Genomic DNA, 21718 nt, shown 5'->3' with positions numbered 1-21718 from the left:
GTTGACTTATTTGTAGATCTTACTTTGCTGAACATTATTGCTGTTTACAGTTTATCTCTATCTATAATAATATTCAAGATAATAACCAAAAACAGCAAAATTTCCTCAAAATTACCAATTCAGGGGCAGCAACCCAACAACCCATTGACCGATTCATCTGAAAATTTCAGGGCAGATAGATCTTGACCTGATAAAGATTTTTATCCCGTGTCAGATTTCCTCAAAATGCTTTGGTTTTTGAGTTATAAGCCAAAAACTGCATTTTACCCCTATGTTCTATTTTTAGCGGTGGCGGCCATCTTGTTGGTTGACCAGGTCACGCCACACATTTTTTAAACTAGATACCCCAAAGATGATTGTGGCCAAGTTTGGATTAATTTGGCCCAGTAGTTTCAGAGGAGAAGATTTTTGTAAAAGATTACTTTAATTTATGAAAAATGGTTAAAAATTGACTATAAAGGGCAATAACTCCTAAACGGGTCAACTGACCATTTTGGTCATGTTGACTTATTTGTAGATCTTACTTTGTTGAACATTATTGCTGTTTACAGTTTATCTCTATCTATAATAATATTCAAGATAATAACCAAAAACAGCAAAATTTCCTCAAAATTACCAATTCAGGGGCAGCAACCCAACAACCCATTGACCGATTCATCTGAAAATTTCAGGGCAGATAGATCTTGACCTGATAAAGATTTTTATCCCGTGTCAGATTTCCTCAAAATGCTTTGGTTTTTGAGTTATAAGCCAAAAACTGCATTTTACCCCTATGTTCTATTTTTAGCGGTGGCGGCAATCTTGGTTGGTTGACCAGGTCACGCCACACATTTTTTAAACTAGATACCCCAAAGATGATTGTGGCCAAGTTTGGATTAATTTGGCCCAGTAGTTTCAGAGGAGAAGATTTTTGTAAAAGATTACTTTAATTAACGAAAAATGGTTAAAAATTGACTATAAAGGGCAATAACTCCTAAACGGGTCAACTGACCATTTTGGTCATGTTGACTTATTTGTAGATCTTACTTTGCTGAACATTATTGCTGTTTACAATTTATCTCTATCTATAATAATATTCAAGATAATAACCAAAAACAGCAAAATTTCCTCAAAATTACCAATTCAGGGGCAGCAACCCAACAACCGATTGACCGATTCATCTGAAAATTTCAGGGCAGATAGATCTTGACCTGATAAACATTTTTACCCCATGTCAGATTTGCTCTAAATGCTTTGGTTTTGAGTTATAAGCCAAAAACTGCATTTTACCCCTATGTTCTATTTTTAGCCGTGGCGGCCATCTTGGTTGGTTGACCGGGTCACGCCACACATTTTTTAAACTAGATACCCCAATGATGATTGTGGCCAAGTTTGGTTTGATTTGGCCCAGTAGTTTCAGAGGAGAAGATTTTTGTAAAAGTTAACGACGACGGACGACGACGGACGACGGACGACGACGACGGACGCCGGACGCCAAGTGATGAGAAAAGCTCACTTGGCCCTTCGGGCCAGGTGAGCTAAAAAGGAAACATATATATATTTCTCTGAGTCTTAACTGATTTATCATAATTATGTAAACTTTGTCTTGCATCTTTAGATAATGAATAAGTGGTCCGGTTGTTATTGATTGATACTTCAAAAGGTGAGGAGTTTCCTTGTCGTGCGTTCGTTCGTCCCACCATACGGGCTTCAAACAGGCAACCTGTATCTCATTGGATGAAGATATTTAACCGACGAAGATCAGTAATTATGGTCCTGTCTACTGACACTTACCTAAGTACATAATTGACACTGACAATACAATGTGGTCTTGAAGATCGACTGTTATGGACTATTGTAGCGTAGCTCTGTATCCAAACCCAACCACCGTTCTTCGACAAAAATCTGTAATACTTAGTTGTCACCTGCCCCTTCAATAATACTGAAAGTAAACAGAAAATTCGATTATGGCTTAGTATGAAATCAAAGAATTAATATTAATACTTTATATATAATTTAATGATTTTTGACTTAATATCCAATAAAACAATCTGATATTTTTCTCCTTCTGCTGGTTCAATATTAACACAGGTTGTCTGCTAACTGCTGGAAGCAGTTGTGGCGCCGATATGACACATGTTGATATACAGTCATAATTCAATTCTCCAGTGAATCGGCGAGAGTGTAAAGATTTGTATTTTTTTTATGCCTCTATATTCTTACATTTCATTTTTTTTTAGATAAATGTACGTTATGTCTGTTTGCTTTACTCAAACATTATTGTCATGCGACTATTAAAGTGAGAGGTTTCGCTAGCTTTCAAAAGGTTTAATCAACTATTCTCTACATAAAAGATAATGTATATATTAAGTCAGGAATATGAATGTTATTTTAGATCGATAGATGTGTTGGGGCTTTTGATTTGGCCATTTGGTAAAGGACTTCCCATTTAGAAATTTCATTGGAGTACGGTTTTTTTGTTATTTACTTTTTGGCATCCTGTAATTCAATAATCAAAATGTTCTTTTTCTTCACGTGCTAACAAGGTCCCCCTATATTTAAATTAATGATGCAGCATGTCAACCTCGAAACAAGAAGATCGAGTAAAAAGACAGGAATAAGGCATAAACATTACCAAAATAATTTATCCATTTTAAGCCCCATTAAAATCGATTTTCAATGTCGTGGCCATTTAATTTTACGAGCTGAACACGGCAATTTGGACTTAAATGGTTTGTTGTAATGGAAATCAATCTCAATTAATAGTCGTGATCCCCGACCTCTGTCAAAGATCTATATTATATCATTTATTGTTAGAAACGTCAATCCTATTCACGCTGGGATCGTCATCGACTAAAATTACCTGAATTCTGTACTGATCTATACAGGTGTTCAACAGGTATTATGAAATAAATTGGTCGTCTGTCAGTGGTATAATTTTTACAAGGTTTTATTCTTGTCCAATTGTCTTTCAAATTTGTATTCACTGCAGTATCTTCAACAGGTATATTGAAATAAATTGGTCCTCTGTCAGTGGTATAAATTTTACAAGATTTTATTCTTGCCCAATTGTCTTTCAAATTTGTATTCACTGCAGTATGTAATTTTCTGTCTTTTTAGTACGATTACAGATTTCTTGGAAACATGTGTATGAATAATATCAAATTATTTCCTTCACAAGTGACTGGGTCTTTAATTGGGAGAAAACATTTAGTTTTTAAATATGCCTTTGAAAAAAATTATAATTCAATTATAATACAAATATTATTGACTGGGAAATTTAGCTTTCCTTCATGTTTTTCTTTAACAGTTATTTTTGTTAGTAAAATGTCCGCAAAATAACGGAGATTTGAAAACGATGTGTTATATTTGTGCGACAAACTCAAATGTTATTTTTCATAATTCGCCATTTTCCATTGATAGTAATAGTTTTATTACAAAACAATTGTTCAAATATTATGTTATGATTGTGCTCATTTATTCACTTTTACTTTTATACATTTAAAAGCAAACCAAAAAAAAAAGACAATACCTAAGTGTAAAAACAAATGAGAGAATCGCTGAGGCAGAGTGGACAACGACTTTCATGAATGTTGGTTTTAATGATCCTCTTTCTTCATAGATCTTGCTTTTAACAAATTGTTTTGGCCAGATCAGACGGATACAATGAAAATATACGTATTTAAAAGAGGGACGAAAGATACCAAAGGGACAGTCAAACTCATAAATCTAAAACAAACTGACAACGCCATGGCTAAAAATGAAAAAGACAAACAGAAAACCAATAGAATACATGACACAACATAGAAAACTAAAGAATAAACAACACGAACCCCACCAAAAACTAGGGGTGATCTCAGGTGCTCCGGAAGGGTAAGCAGATCCTGCTCCACATGTGGCACCCGTCGTGTTGCTTATGTGATTACAAATCCGGTAAATAGTCTAATTCGGTAGGTCACATTCCTGAAAGGGAAGGGGATTGTAGTTACGACGTAAGGAACATATCCGATATCATTTGTGAAACGGTTATTCCATAACGGTCAACCAACTCGTAATGGCGTCCGTAAAATTTACGAAGGGATTATTTCAACTTCACCATTTGGAACTCTTGGTTTAATAGCTTCCTTGTGAGCAGTAACCCTCTATCAAGAAAATCATGATAGGAAATGCAAGCACGGGAATATCGTATCAATTGGGAGATATATACCCCGTATGCAGGTGCTGCTGGAATGTTGCTACTTAGAAATGGAAAGTTCACAATCGGAAAGCTAAAATCATCTCTTTTGTCGTAAAGTTTTGTTTTCAACCGACCCTCATTGTCAATTTCTAGATGTAAGTCAAGATATGAAGCCGACTTAACTGTATCTGTAGTATCCTTTATCTCCAATTCGATGGGATAGATCACATCAGTACAAGATGTAAAAAAATACACCCCGTTGATTATTATATGTCTTCATATTACATTACTTCCAAACTTCAAAATGTAAAGCTTGGTGATAATTTCAAATATAAGAGGAGATACACATTGTTGTCAACGAGGTTAATTAGTAAAATACTATCTCGATTTAATTGAACACACCGGGGAAAATGTTCATGCAGAATGAAGTCAAAACTGAGAAAAAAAATTTTAAAACAAATGAGAAAAAGAAGTTAAACTGATGATGAAAATTCTTTTTTTTTATCTGCATTTTTTTCTTTACAACGATAAATGTCACCATTTTTAATTGAAAATAAAAATGCCAAAATTCGATAAGTGTATTACAATGTGTATTTAAGGGATCTTGAGATGGCAATACAAAATTCAAAATTATTCGTAATTCGGAGAACAGACGTCAATGCTCAAAATAAATAAAAGACAAAACGACAAACCAATACCATCAACACATTGCTGTATTAACATGGTTGAAAAAAAAAACCAATTTGAACATGATACTCACAATGGGTATTCAGTTTCTGCTTTTTTAATGGCTAATGACATATTTAAAAATCATGTTGGAAGTCATATTAATCAGCCTTCGGGAAGCCATGGAGCTAGTGTTATCCAAGCTCAGCTGCCAAAAGTCAAATTTAAAGACCCGACATCGGTGGCGACTCAATACACAGGACGAAAAGGTGCTTCTTATCCAAGATATAGTGGACGACCCAAAGGGAGAATCGAAAATAATAAGTGGAAGCCAGACTGACAAAATCATGGCTCAAAAGGCGGGAAACAACGGAAGTACAACAGTTAATTGTTTACAACACATTCAATAATAAACTGAAGCCTCAGCCATCATCTATATTATCAATCTAATGTATAATATTTTGTAAATAAAAATAACTCACATGTGTGATGAGCAATTCTCATGTGAAGAATATCAAATGCATGAATGTAATGATACAGAGTTCTTTCTATGAGGTCTTGTGGTTCGTAGCCAGTGAGTGCAGCCACCCTGCAAATAAGTACAACGAATGTAGATTAAGCATACATTTTTCAAATGTTTGTATATCTCAATTTTAAATAAAAAAAACATTGATTTCAACTTCCGTTTTGTATCATAGAAGAAACAATTTGGAAATACCATGATTGAACCAGAGTGATTTGCACATTATTATGCATTCTGGTAATAAATTCAAAAACATCCATAAACATGGAAATGGCCTAATACACAATGAAATCTTAAGAATCAAAATAGTAAATTTAAGCAAATCTTCAAATGATTTGCTAATCAAACTTAACAGTCTTTGGGTATGAGCCCTTCTAACAATCATGTTACATTTAATATTCCTTACAAGTATAATGTTAAACCGTCGATCCCAAAATGTTCCCTTTTATATTTTGTTAATATACATAAAGTACTAAATTTTCAAAGAAAACAAAAATAAAGAACTAAGGTGAATGGTATTAAATAACTCCTATTGCTGAATTTAGATAAAATAACTTATTTATATATATTTACCTGGCATCTAAGAAAATAAGTTTGAGATCTAAGCTTGCACGAAACATAAACATATTGTTAAACATTTTGATTTCAGTTATGGCACTTGGTGGCAAAGAATGACCAACGGCAACCAGTCCAACATTCTGGTAACAACTGTCGTATGGTGACATCTCCATGTTAAACTGTTTTACTTTCAAATAGCCACTACAATGGATCACCTAAAACGAAAGTATTTAAAAAGTTTATTATTTCTTGATATTCTTTTCTAATCTGAAGCATTATATGTGAATTAAAGTTTAAATAATTCGGTTGCCCTTTTTTTTTTAATCATTTTCACATATATTGTTTAAATGTATCAGGAATTCAGCTTACAAAATTCATACAACTCTATATGTTATAAAAACGTTTGAAACAAAATATACAACAACAAAAAACAAATGATACCAAACATGCTATTTGAATCTATTTCATTAAAAACTAAAATAACAAAAATACCGAGCACTGAGGAAATTTCAAAACGGACTTAAGATGATGGACACGTCAGTACCTAAAATGTCTACTTCAAGACCATCGTGTATTATTTGTGAAGTTGAAACGGAATATTTATCAACTAGGTTTTGAAAGCTTTCAATGAACATTTTTTTCGAAATGGACTAGACGTTCGTTGACATAACTCTGTTTCGTCAACTTTTTCTCAGCCACTGGTGGCGTTTTATAAAGTTTGAATAGCAGCTGCTAGCTCTTGACTACCGAATGAGTTGGGAAATTTATATCTCATATGCAAGAGACGTTTGTATACCGTTACTAAGGTTAAAACCAAAATCGTCTCGTTTGTCATAGATTCTGGTACTTAGATGAACGCTTACGTTAAATTCGAGGTATAAGTCTAAAGACGAGGCAGAGAAATTTGTGAATGATGTTTCTTTAATTTCTAGTTCTTGCGGATATATTGATGGCACCTTATTAAAAAAGTTTGGATTGTTAATGGAAAGGACATCATCAATATATCTGAATGTGACATAAACTATGTGGCTTCTAGGATCCTCTTGTTTTTGACAATTGTTTGAAGGAACTCTTGACTCGTACTAAAATAAGAAGAGGTCGACAAGGAGATGCGCACAATTCGTTCCCAAATACCGACAAATTGTTGTAAAAAAGTGTACTTCTCAAATTAACATTTTGATTTTTTATATAACAAATATATAATAAGGATTGAAATTTGTCGAAAATTTAATCAACATTTTGGCTTTTATTAGACATCATCTAATTTATTTGATTTTCTAATCCACATACGATGATGTCTTGTCTTTTACAAATATTGGTTAAGAGTATTTACCACAGGTGAGTCCAAGGATCCTATCCTCTTTAGTCGCAGACTTTTCATGTTTTAATGCATTTTTCCTGTTGTTGACCCCCTGTTCCTCCCTTACTCTTTGATTATCTTTTTTTTAATTTTCTATTTCCTGAATTCCGGGTAAAGGCATATCATAAGAAGGACCACAAATCCACAACAAATTGAATGTTTGATTTTTTTTAATTTTTTTTTTATTTGAAATAAATAACACGATTTTAATGCATTAAATTGCTCACTAAACTAACTATCAGTTAAATATAAGATAAGTAAAAAGTGTGTATACTATACCTTATATCCACCACACGTTAAACCAGCATTTCGTTTGGCCAAAACACATTTCATTCGTATGAAGAATGAACGTTCAACTTCAAATTCTGAAATATAAATAAAATATCAAAACCGGAACAGAATTTTTTTATTTTCATTTTCTTTTCTAAAGTTTCTAAAGCTTTTTTTAACAGTAAAAATGTTTTTTTTTTTTGGATTTGTTTAAGTAAGTTTCTGTATATGTCTGATACCTTCCTATAACTTATATGTGCTAAAGCTACATTGTTCGTATAACATAAAATCCGATAACGCTTTACTCTTCATTTCACCAATAAAATAGTTAAAAAGTATCATAGAGAAATCATTACATTGTGTTTAAGCGATGGCAAGGATATCGATGAAACTGTCGAGGGGAAAGTATGCATACTGATTTTTTATAGTGACAATTGATTTCGTAGATGTTGGCATGCAGTTGTCTATCGCAATTTTAAAGATCTGAATTAGTTTTTAACACATCGATATCTTAATCCTAGTTTTGTGGGCCGATTCAGCCATATACCACTGATATTACTATAACAGACCGAAACATTCTGATCTGCTGTATACATATATAACATTTGTTGACCTTCAGATATCTTTCTTTGGTCGTTGGATAGTGTTCTTGACGACATTATGATTATGTTGTAAATGTAATTGGTTTTATTTTGTGATAATATACTGGATTCTTGTTAAAAGGGAGGAAAATAGTTAGCAATTCTGTTGTTTTTTTTTGAGTGAGTTGCTAATCATCTTACCATGACCAAAATGTCCTTGGTATGGCGGTGCAAGTGTTAGTACAGCGGTCATTTCGTCGTGGTCTGCAGGGTGTATATATTCATAAACACTGTTTCCCGTCAGTTCAACCTGTAAATAGTTGCTGATTTAATAGAAATGCTTAAAATAAACTTTGATATCTTAAAAAAAATGACTGCAGTCAGGTTGAATAATTCAATCATTCGTTTCTGTTTTACACTAATGTCAACACTCGACAAGGCCGATTCTGAATTTAATAATATATACCCTATCCGATGAAATATGCTTAAGGTTCCACTAAAGTCAAAATATAGGACACTTCATAAACATCTAAACTTTGCCTGTATTTTTCAACCTATAATGAATAAAGTCCTAAACTATGAGAACATATATAGATATAGGAAGATGTGGTGTGAGTGCCAATGAGACAACTCTCCATACAAATAACAATTTAAAAAGTAAACCATTATAGGTTAAAGTACGGCCTTCAACACGGAGCCTTGGCTCACACCGAACAACAAGCTATAAAGGGCCCCAAAACTACTAGTGTAAAACCATTCAAACGGGAAAACCAAAGGTCTAATCTATATAAACAAAACGAGAAACGAGAAACACGTATATATTACATAAACAAACGACAACTACTGTACATCAGATTCCTGACTTAGGACAGGTGCAAACATTTGCAGCGGGATTAAACGTTTTAATGGATCCAAACCTTCTCCCTTTTTCTGAAACAATAGCATAACATCACAACAAAGAAAAACATACGATAAAATATCAATTGGCAGACTTAACTCAATCAAAAAACGTATGATTAAACAATGAACGAATAAATTTGATCTGCGATATCTGAATACAAATGCACAGTTAATTAAATATTAGAGACAAACATTCATGACCAAAAAGCTAACAAACAAATTCAAACACAGGACATGACTGGGAAATATATAACCAATCAATGTTCACTATAGAAAAAAACCGTCTTTTTTATAATCTTGAAGTTTATACAAATGTTGTAAGAATAAGTGAAAAATTGAAGATATTACAAATAATGAAAGCTGGTGTACAGACAAGATCCATATAAATAAAAAAATAACAAAAAAGCATTATAAACAGTTTCAACAGGTCGAATTAACAAGAAAATACGATTTGAGAGTATGCCCTGCATAAGATATAACAGTATTCGTCCATACCAATTTTAAACAAATTAAGTCGTCTCGCAGGCCTCCAGATTTTTTTGAAAATTTAGTGTTCCCCCCAAGAACCGGTTTGGCCACAACAAAACAATTGCAAGTTTATTTACAATTTACACAGTGGGTATATGTTAAGTATGTTGAAATGAACATATGTTCCCATAGTTTAGGATTTTATTCATTATAGGTTGAAAAATACAGGCAAAGTTTAGATGTTTATGAAGTGTCCTATATTTTGACTTTAGTGGAACCTTAAACTAAACTAAAACACTGAAAGACTTTATTCATTAATAATTTATCAATGGATGTATGAATTAAAAAAGAGTTTGTAAACACAATATTTTTTCAGATAAATCATCACACTCACATTTAAATAAAATACATATGAAGTAAATTTGAAGGATTCAAACAGACAAGCAAAGTTGCTTTACACATCTTATTCATAGTCTCATAAAAGAGTTCAAAAGAGACCACACAGACCCCAAAATAACATTTTTTTAATTCAATTTGAGTAATTATCATACACATTTTGTTTGAAATATGCCAAGTTATCAAACATTATAACTAACAAATCCAAAAAACATTTTTTGCAAATAAAATTAGTTTCAATGCAGTTGCAATGTTATGAATATGCATCTTTTGTTAAAATGTTTGTTTTATATAATAGAATACTGGTCAAGTGAATTAGGAAGGAATTTGTATAGTGGTTAATCCACTGTTTTCTAATTCCTAAAGTGAATTGTTTTTGTTGTTGTTAGTATATATACATGCAAGTCATTCCAAATAAAATATTTACACCAAAAATTATGCAGGGATCAATAACAATAGCAGAGATTTGTACTGTCTCTCTCTATAATAACTTTATTTAAATGGAAATCACAAACGAATATTTTATCAATCGGAAACCAGAAACTATGCGACATGAAAATTGCGAAAATATATCCTCACGGATTGAGTAGTGTCAAAGTGAGCATTATGGTATTTTTCAACCGTAAAATGCATGACAAATGTATAGTCATCACTAAAATTTAAGTGTTAAACATACACTGTTCGATGCTTGCTGAATATCAGAATATCAGTAAGATTAATTGGCCGTATGTAAAATATTTATCTGTATTGTCAATGTCATAAAGTTTTTTAATGTCAATGTTAACTAAAGTTTTCTATTTTATCATTTTAATATCGCTCTCGGTATGATAATAAAGGAGGCGTGATTTTGAGATTCGATTACTTACTTGTGACAATCCAAGATGGACGGAAGCTGTTTCAGATATGTACATGATTTTCCCATCCGGGGCTATCACAAATATAAAACCATCTAACGTCTGAAAGAATAAATTCGATAACACTTAAATAAAATTGTGAGTAGAAGTTATAGAATATATTCATGAGCTGCAATAAAAATAACTTCAATATACAAAGTTAAGTTACAAAAATCCAATACTAGGTACACTAAAAAGGGCCTAAAATATACAATAAAAGTGAGTTTTTAATATAAACATTCGATTGATGAAGGAAGTCTGGAACATAAAACGATATAATGGGATGACTGAGACAATATGTTTTCGTTGGTCTTTTTCGTTCTGGTCATTTCAGCATATAACACTTGCACACATCGGTTGGAAAATGTCTATATAACAAAGAATAAACATCCAATATAACGACTATGACCAAATACTACTATGAAAATTTCAAAAAACAGAACAAGAACAAAATGGCAAGGCAATTCAACCTTGAAATAATTAAGGGTAAAAAGCAAAAAAACACTTATAAAAGAGTGTGAAAAAAAGAGTTTGAAGGTTTTTTTTAATTCATGAATTATATACAATGAGGCCTGTTTAATTTCCGATGCCAAAATAAAGTTCTTTCATTTTCCTTTTCATATCAGACAAAAGACCATCCGTCTAGCAAAGCGACAGCATCAATATGGAAATCTCTTTTGTTCTTAATAAAATGGCATTATCGGATGTCGTTTAATAAAATAAAAACAAATTACGGGCAAATCCCGTTCTGTTATCCGCCTAGTAAGATAAAAATAAATGATGTTTTGCGAGCTTAAGCTTAGTCAATTGAAAATCAATTAAAGCGCCTTCTTACTGAAGCTGTCAATTTGAAAAGCTTGACTGAATAATGATTAGAATAGAAATTAGATACACGTAAAATCACTTTCTTTTACTTTTATCAGTCTCTTTCCAAATGGCGGGATAAGAAGAAATGGAAAGTAGATTTCTTAATTACCATTTAAATTATAAGGAAATACAAGACGCCAAAACCGATTACTATTTGGTGGTATAAAAAGCGTGAAGGAAATTAAAAATGGGCCAATTCCGGTGCTTTGTGGCTCAAATTAAGCTCACTATCGCGAGGTAATTGTTTGATGCTCTTTACATGTTTTCTAGCAATATTAATTGACGTTTAGAAGTAATTTCTGTCAAAAATTCCGATAAAAACGTTGTATATTTCATCGGAGAAATGAACATGAAAATTGTTTTGATATGTTAAAGCTGCTGAAAGCTTATTAATAAATACCGCGTTTTGCATAAATGTGTCAAAACATTTTTTCCCATACCGATATATACATTATATAAAATGTAATTTTGTTTTACAGATAAGTCTTGGTGAACTTGAATTATATAGTACGTTAACCCTAGCTTATCAAGAGTTTTGATGAAGAAGAATATGAAGACCTACATCAAATAAATGAAAGAAGAAAACGAGACAATTACTGATTTACAAATATATGTTAATAAATTGTTCATGTATATATGTATTTCATGCATGATTTCGACGTTTCGTCTTAAATTTTCTCTATCTAAAATGTGTCTTGTTTTGCAAATCTCATACTCTAATTTGCTTTCATCAATAAAAAAACCCCAAAATAATGAAAAGTAAAACCCAGAAATGTATGGAATAGTGCACTTAAAAAAACTCATTACTTTTTAAATGGACACTTCAGTTCCTACCAAAAAAAAAAGTTTCAAAAATCTAAGAAGCTCATTTAACAATATATTTAGTGTCGCCATCATATGATTTCCAAAACAAAACAATATATTTAGTGTCGCCATCAGATGATTTCCAAAACAAAATTATCTTATGTTTTAATATCTAGTTCTCAATATTTATTACTTCGGTAGTATGTCTATATTTTTCAGTTTAATTCTAAAATATTAAAGGATCTTTCCTTTTAAATACTTAAATTAATAAGAAGTAATTAAAAGCAAAAACTACAGATTGCTGCATTAGTTTTTTCATTTTTTTTCATTTGTAGAAAATAATATAGTAACAGCTTAGCTGCACTGTTTATCACTAGACTATCCAATTAACGTCTGCTGAGACTGAAACACAGGTCAAATGTAATACATCCGATTATCTCGTCAAAAACAGCGAAAAGATTATGAATTTTCCATTTCAGACATAATTATCAATACTGAAGAGGCAATCAACAAATTAAACACAAGATAAAAAGCTCATCTAACAATATATTTAGTGTCGCCATCAGATGATTTCCAAAACAAAATTATCTTATGTTTTAATATCTAGTTCTCAATATTTATTACTTTGGTAGTATGTTTGTATGTACCTCAAATCTTTCTATATTTTTCAGTTTAATTCTAAAATATTAAAGGATCTTTCCTTTTAAATACTTAAATTAATAAGAAGTAATTAAAAGCAAAAACTACAGATTGCTGCATTAGTTTTTTCATTTTTTTTCATTTGTAGAAAATAATATAGTAACAGCTTAGCTGCACTGTTTATCACTAGAATATCCAATTAACGTCTGCTGAGACTGAAACACAGGTCAAATGTAATACATCCGATTATCTCGTCAAAAACAGCGAAAAGATTATGAATTTTCCATTTCAGACATAATTATCAATACTGAAGAGGCAATCAACAAATTAAACACAAGATAAAATTGTTTTACAATTGCCCGGATTATCAACATGATTGTTTATGCTTCGGCACGAGCGGAAGTGTCCTGTTCTGAAGAGATAATGACTCTTTCTATCTTTCCATAAAAGATTTCTTTTGACGTGTTGCGGCTTTTGACATATGGACAAAATATGTAAAAGGAAACTTAATTTTTAGATTAATCATATCGTGACGATTGTTTAAAGTTTTTTTATTCGTGTTGTCTGCTGTTCCATCTTTTATAAAAAGAAACTGAAATTCCCTTTTCGTTGTTGCATGGGTAATACTTTGAAGCATTTCAACAGGCAACTTTGGGAGGTTATTCAGTTTTAAGGCTGATCTATCATAGATAAAAAGAGATGTGGTCTGAGGATGTGGTATGAGTGCCAATGAGACAACTCGCCATCCAAGTACGGATTTTAAGACGGAGCCTTAGTTTCCACCGAACAACAAGCAATAAATGACCCTTATATAGAGAACCTCTTTAAATTTGACGTTGTTTCTTTACACGCATATTAATATATTATCAAAGTATATTTAGATATAGAATAGATGGAGATCTGATAATTTAGGTTGACTTCAAATAGAATCAAATATAAAATGAAATTTCGGACGTTCTTTGGATTTTGTTTTCGGATTTCTTAGAGAAAAGAGCATTTTGTTTTACTTTTTTCTACATAAAACAAAAGCAAATTAAAAAGATATATATATAACGGCGGTATTCATATTCATCGTGCAGAAGATATACGAAAATGAACAAGGTATTTTGCTGCCGTCTTGAAGGTTGTTGTGGTTTCAACAAAGGTTGCCAAATAAATCAAATCTCATGCATATATCAGAAAAATAAAAAAAAACTCACCTGCAAAAGATGAGAACCTAGTTCCTTTTCTAATGGAGACTTAGGTGGGGATCTGTGGCCCCATGCTTCACCAAGACCTAAAATACAAAACAATGATTGTTAGATATTAAAACATCTTTTGTAAAAAGTTTTATTCCTGAAATCTGTTTACCTTCACTCGAAATAGTTCCGACACAGCTCAAACAAATATGATTCTGTCAACTCAGGCGGGCTTCCAGAATAGAAGGCACAAAAGGACATTTACATGTAGAATGAAAACAGATATAGTAAGCCTAAAGATAACGTTGGTTTATATATAGGTTGTAGTTGAACATGAGTGAACAAACCAATTCTATCGTTAACTCTCGTTCAACAATAGCATATTTTAAAAAAACCTAGTAGCTGTTCCTTACTTTAAAATTATGACATCACATGGCACTATGACGCCAAACAAACTGTGGTTTAAAACTTAAAAGAAACAAGTATGAAAGGTTCAAGCAACCTTCAGAAAAAGTGACCACGTAGTCTCTCAATGAATGAACTATTTTATTGAAATTGCAAATTCACTATGTTGAATTTCAGCGGACCTGTTCTCAACATTTTCCGAGAAAATAGTTATCAAAAGTACCAGGATTATAATTTTATACGCCAGACGCGCGTTTCGTCTACATAAGACTCATCAGTGACGCTCAGATCAAAATAGTTAAAAAGCCAAACAAATACAAAGTTGAAGAGCATTGAGGACCCAAAATTCCAAAAAGTTGTGCCAAATACGGCTAAGGTAATCTACTCCTGGGGTAAGAAAATCCTTAGTTATTCGAAAAATTCAAAGTTTTGTAAACAGAAAATTTATAAAAATGACCATATAATTGATATTCATGTCAACACCGAAGTGCTGACTACTGGGCTGGTGATACCCTCGGGGACGAAACGTCCACCAGCAGTGGCATCGACCCAGTGGTGTAAATAGTTATCAAAAGTACCAGGATTATAATTTTATACGCCAGACGCGCGTTTCGTCTACATAAGACTCATCAGTGACGCTCAGATCAAAATAGTTAAAAAGCCAAACAAATACAAAGTTGAAGAGCATTGAGGACCCAAAATTCCAAAAAGTTGTGCCAAATACGGCTAAGGTAATCTACTCCTGGGGTAAGAAAATCCTTAGTTATTCGAAAAATTCAAAGTTTTGTAAACAGAAAATTTATAAAAATGACCATATAATTGATATTCATGTCAACACCGAAGTGCTGACTACTGGGCTGGTGATACCCTCGGGGACGAAACGTCCACCAGCAGTGGCATCGACCCAGTGGTGTAAATAGTTATCAAAAGTACCAGGATTATAATTTTATACGCCAGACGCGCGTTTCGTCTACATAAGACTCATCAGTGACGCTCAGATCAAAATAGTTAAAAAGCCAAACAAATACAAAGTTGAAGAGCATTGAGGACCCAAAATTCCAAAAAGTTGTGCCAAATACGGCTAAGGTAATCTACTCCTGGGGTAAGAAAATCCTTAGTTATTCGAAAAATTCAAAGTTTTGTAAACAGAAAATTTATAAAAATGACCATATAATTGATATTCATGTCAACACCGAAGTGCTGACTACTGGGCTGGTGATACCCTCGGGGACGAAACGTCCACCAGCAGTGGCATCGACCCAGTGGTGTAAATAGTTATCAAAAGTACCAGGATTATAATTTTATACGCCAGACGCGCGTTTCGTCTACATAAGACTCATCAGTGACGCTCAGATCAAAATAGTTAAAAAGCCAAACAAATACAAAGTTGAAGAGCATTGAGGACCCAAAATTCCAAAAAGTTGTGCCAAATACGGCTAAGGTAATCTACTCCTGGGGTAAGAAAATCCTTAGTTATTCGAAAAATTCAAAGTTTTGTAAACAGAAAATTTATAAAAATGACCATATAATTGATATTCATGTCAACACCGAAGTGCTGACTACTGGGCTGGTGATACCCTCGGGGACGAAACGTCCACCAGCAGTGGCATCGACCCAGTGGTGTAAATAGTTATCAAAAGTACCAGGATTATAATTTTATACGCCAGACGCGCGTTTCGTCTACATAAGACTCATCAGTGACGCTCAGATCAAAATAGTTAAAAAGCCAAACAAATACAAAGTTGAAGAGCATTGAGGACCCAAAATTCCAAAAAGTTGTGCCAAATACGGCTAAGGTAATCTACTCCTGGGGTAAGAAAATCCTTAGTTATTCGAAAAATTCAAAGTTTTGTAAACAGAAAATTTATAAAAATGACCATATAATTGATATTCATGTCAACACCGAAGTGCTGACTACTGGGCTGGTGATACCCTCGGGGACGAAACGTCCACCAGCAGTGGCATCGACCCAGTGGTGTAAATAGTTATCAAAAGTACCAGGATTATAATTTTATACGCCAGACGCGCGTTTCGTCTACATAAGACTCATCAGTGACGCTCAGATCAAAATAGTTAAAAAGCCAAACAAATACAAAGTTGAAGAGCATTGAGGACCCAAAATTCCAAAAAGTTGTGCCAAATACGGCTAAGGTAATCTACTCCTGGGGTAAGAAAATCCTTAGTTATTCGAAAAATTCAAAGTTTTGTAAACAGAAAATTTATAAAAATGACCATATAATTGATATTCATGTCAACACCGAAGTGCTGACTACTGGGCTGGTGATACCCTCGGGGACGAAACGTCCACCAGCAGTGGCATCGACCCAGTGGTGTAAATAGTTATCAAAAGTACCAGGATTATAATTTTATACGCCAGACGCGCGTTTCGTCTACATAAGACTCATCAGTGACGCTCAGATCAAAATAGTTAAAAAGCCAAACAAATACAAAGTTGAAGAGCATTGAGGACCCAAAATTCCAAAAAGTTGTGCCAAATACGGCTAAGGTAATCTACTCCTGGGGTAAGAAAATCCTTAGTTATTCGAAAAATTCAAAGTTTTGTAAACAGAAAATTTATAAAAATGACCATATAATTGATATTCATGTCAACACCGAAGTGCTGACTACTGGGCTGGTGATACCCTCGGGGACGAAACGTCCACCAGCAGTGGCATCGACCCAGTGGTGTAAATAGTTATCAAAAGTACTTTTCTTTTTTTCATTTAAAATAAAGACGAATTAGAAAGTCGTGAACTATTTTGTCACTGCGGAGCGTTATTTAAATGATAATCAATCTATCATCCAATGTAAAATGTGTTATGGTTCCAAATCAAACTTGTTCCTTCCCTTTCATAGTTAAAGAATTGTTCATGGCTTAAAATATTAGTCTGGACTATGGGCAAAAAATGAAGGGATTAATAGAATTAAAAACACTAGCTTATGAAGACTGTTTCCGCTAATATCAAATGTGTGTATAGCCCACATCTCTATTTATTATGATAAAGTCGCATATGATTGTGTAATGATGTAGAATTTTCTGATTCTCTTTAAAAGGTAAGAGTTGCTTTCGTGCAGTCTGGGTTAGAGTACAAAACATGTGAACGAAATACCAAATCTAGAATTCTGATTGGTTGAACTCTTGAGTCTGGGTACGATATTATGACCACATAGCCTGATCTTTTTTCTTTGTTTCGGAAATATTACCATATCTTCTAGAATTTAACCTATCTCATTGAAATTTTAAAAATTGTTTTAAATTTTACTTAACGTTTAATGCTTTTGTTTAATTTACACAAGTATATCACTGTCTTTCTCTGAGCTGTCTTTCAATTTAAAATGCTATGATACCCTTTAAATGAAGGTCAAATATGAATATAGAAACTTCTTTGCAATGTTTTAAGAAAACAATGTGTAGTATCAAAGCAAACAAACTTCTGTGGAAATACAAACTAAAATAGCACGTTCCAAAAACCATAAACTGTCGGATAATAACAATTATACTGACACGAGCCAACACAGAAAAAGTCAGTTTAAAGGCCCGTTGTTTCATTCAAATAAAACTCTATTTAATTACAGTTTCTTTTATTGTAAATAGCATATTAGGAGGCAAAACCCAATAGGAAATACCACCCAATCTCGTTAAATCTCGTTAATGAGATTCCAATCAATTAGTCACCCATATTGTTATCACGTCTGGTGCACGATAGAGAGGAAATAATTGGCCGGAATCCAGCCTGAGGCTTAGCAGGTTAGCGATACATCGCACTGCTTTTTCCTCATCTCGGTGTGTTGAACCTTACATTTTGCCATTTGCTAAATGTTTTTGTCATCTGAAAACATCTTGGTATAGCTTAGCTTTATATTGCACTCAACTATTTAATAACACATCTACATCAATCCTGTAAATTATTGATACAAATAGCTTTCACATATATGAGATGAATTTGTATTACCATGCAGCCTAAAATAAAGCTTAGACAAAAAATAGCACAAATTATTTATTTGGATTCTCCCCAATGCAAATGTGTGAAGAGCTGGTATAACCTAAATCCGAGACAATGATACAAATGTCTCGGCTAAAATTTCCGAGATAGACAGATAGATAGATTTATTTAAAAATAAAGCAATATACAAACTTAGTCAAATTAAACTAATAGCAGACCTGTTGTAAACATACTAAAATCGTAAAACTCGTGAAACAATTGCTTATACTTAATCTAGTTGAATTTAAAAAGGAAGTTTAGAATTCTTGACTATGACTTTTTATAAAATTTCTCATTTGTAATCAGAAAATGTAGATGTATAATGTATATGTAGTTCTTTGGTCGGTGGTTGATTATCTCATCGTTTATCAAACCACTTACTTTCTTCACTTTTATAAACTGTATACTCTTTAAAATGTTTGTAAGTCTGAAATAATTAGGAAAAGGAACGCACAGTACAAAGTTGGCAGGTCTTCCACACCTGTGAAGCATTCCATTTAATCGCATTTACTTTCCACAAATAAAGTAATATTATTTTCTAAATATTAATATATATCCTTATCAAGATACATAGATACCCGTAACATTTGCTCAGCAAGGCCCCTACACCACAAAACCTGAATAAACAATGTAAAACCAGCAGGACCCGATAGAAGTTTTACGTCTTGGTGATTGGTAATACCTCAGACACTGATTGTTACAATTTGGTTGGTCACAGGTGTGAAAGTAAGAAATTTGTGACACCTTGGGAAACTTAACAAATACCTTCCAATTGAAATTTACAACTTTTTATCTAATCGTAAGTCTGTATTGACCAATTTGTCATGATAAGACAAACTATGGACTTAATTGAAACGTATATCTCACAACAGATCGTCAATTTTTATTATCAAGCATATGATTAGTTCAGCGCTGTGTAGATTTTGATAAGTGTAAATAGCTGAGATAATAAGAGATAGTTTATTATGTAGATTGTTATACACTGAATTATTGTATTACGTAACAGATAGGCTTTCATTTCATTTATATAAATTATAATATATTCATTTGAAATAGAAAAGGCTAAATGTAGTGCGCGCTTATTTATTGCGGAGTAATCTATAACACTTATATGTAACTTTCGATTGCTAAACCTTTTTCGATTTTTTTTTTATCAAGAATCATTCTTAAAAATACCTTTAATCTCCTACGAAAAATCAAAGTAAATAAAGGCTTTATGTACGTTATTGAACTTTGAAGATCGTACAGCATGCCATCATATGACTGAGCATTTTTCAGTATTCTGAAATTAATGCTTAATAAAAGATCTGCGATTTTAATATATTTCGGCATACAGTGTTGAAAAAGCTGAATCAAGAGGTCATTCTATTCTAAAACGCATTCAATATGAAAATCAGATATGCTTAATTTTGTATTACTGATAAACATATAGATTCAGTAGAATGTGTTCCCGTGTCTGAAGTGTATGCCCTTATATTTTTACAGTTAGGGGTGTTTTGCCTGTGAGAGAGCTGTCTACTTATTCCATTATCATGATTAATGTTCTATTTCTTATACTGTATTTTTTAATTTCTGTGTCATTTGGTCTCTTGTGGACCATTTTTATATGATATCATTATCATGGTCTTGTGTACATTTGAAATAAGATTTTATCAAGTCAGTCATACTACAAATGTAATTACAATATCTTTCGAAACTGTATTCAAATTTTAGAACATAACGACATATTGCTTTTAAGGATATTCGGGTACAAAAATTTCTAAATATATTTAAAACACTTTGAAGTGGTTCAAATTCTACAAGTTTCTTGAAATTTTCAATACTGAGCATTTACATGAAAACAACAAGCAAAAGCCGCTCTAATGCAATATTTTATGAAATTAAATATATGTACATATGTTAGCTATCTCTCTTATATATATATTTCTGCAGGTTATCAAAATTTGATAAAATAATAATAAATAAATTTAACAATTATTATAGAAGTAAAACGTCTATTTTTTTCTCTTCTTTTTTTGAATTAATGCAGTCAAAATGAGATGAAGAGGTGTCCAGTTCTGTCATACAGCCTACAACAATAAAGTATGAGAGTTGCTATAGTTCAAGATAAATAGCATTAAATATGCTTGTATTCATTTAGAATAAACTAAGCAAACCCCTAGAAACAAACATATTTTACTTTTACATGTTAGCCGACACTGTATCATAAAATAGGTTTTTTGTGTTAAAATATTCATTGATTTTATAATAAATATATAATGTTTACCATAAAATATATAATTCAAGTTTCTTTGTTGTAGGCTATGATATAGTGTACTGTTAACATTCTATTGTTTCAAAGTAAACTTCCATTAACTGGGTTCCAGGTGTTTGATCTTATACGAAGGATACTTGTGTAGAATGTTTGGTTTACATCTCTGTCTCATGCAAAATTTTAAAACTTTGAAAACCGAGTGGTTAAAAGTTGGTTTTGTATTTTGATTAATTTAAACCCAAAGAAAAAAGTAGCCTGCAAAAGCGTTTTGAAAATTCTATAAAATTTAATTTGGTTCCATTGGACCATTTTAGAATTTCAAAATATCTTTTGAGATTATAAAGTTCAATGCAGGACCAGCACATTTTTCTTTGTGGAAAATGTAGTACATTTTCTATATAACATTTTAAAAATATTTTTAAACTAAATAATTTTTAACAAATTTCATCGAAGAATCTATGTTGTGCTCAGTGGCAAATTTACAATGTTGGAATAAACACTGATCTGATTTTTTATTTTCCATATAATCTGATCTTATTGCGAAAATGGTGGATTTTATGTTAAAAATAAAATAAACTGTATACAAATACGTATTGTAATTACTGAATTCCAAACTGTGCTTTTTTGAACGCTTAATTTGGTACAAACAATTATAAAACAATTATGACCAAGTACATCAATACGCAGAGAATTATGCGTAGAGAAAAGTATAGATTTCCACATGTTTTCAATTTTGAAATTATGAAAATTATAAAAGAAAAAAATGCACTGCATCAGAATATAGAATGGAATAAGTCTCTAAATGCATTTAAATACT

The 21718-nt window shown here is 32.2% G+C and overlaps 1 protein-coding gene across 2 annotated transcripts in view; it reads right to left on the bottom strand.

Moving 5' to 3' along the window:
• Window positions 1-21718, bottom strand: part of LOC143047256 (single-minded homolog 1-like) — a 38998-nt gene that overhangs the window by 2958 nt on the left and 14322 nt on the right. Inside the window, exons 1-8 of one of the 2 annotated variants that reach the window (XM_076220279.1) lie at window positions 19226-19324; window positions 14281-14357; window positions 10745-10834; window positions 8316-8424; window positions 7543-7628; window positions 5919-6118; window positions 5305-5411; window positions 1774-1921 (exon numbers count right to left, since the gene is read on the bottom strand). In XM_076220279.1, coding sequence (XP_076076394.1) covers window positions 1774-1921; window positions 5305-5411; window positions 5919-6118; window positions 7543-7628; window positions 8316-8424; window positions 10745-10789 — 695 coding nt within the window. In that variant the 5' untranslated portion in view covers window positions 10790-10834; window positions 14281-14357; window positions 19226-19324. Of the gene's footprint in view, window positions 1-1773; window positions 1922-5304; window positions 5412-5918; window positions 6119-7542; window positions 7629-8315; window positions 8425-10744; window positions 10835-14280; window positions 14358-19225; window positions 19325-21718 lie in introns of those variants that run through there. The other variant, XM_076220278.1, reaches the window with a different exon arrangement.

This window comes from Mytilus galloprovincialis, chromosome 10, assembly GCF_965363235.1.
Source record: "Mytilus galloprovincialis chromosome 10, xbMytGall1.hap1.1, whole genome shotgun sequence".
NCBI classification, from domain to species: Eukaryota; Metazoa; Mollusca; class Bivalvia; order Mytilida; family Mytilidae; genus Mytilus; species Mytilus galloprovincialis.
Note: the sequence above shows the minus strand (reverse complement) of the source record. Positions and strands in the feature narration are given on the sequence as shown.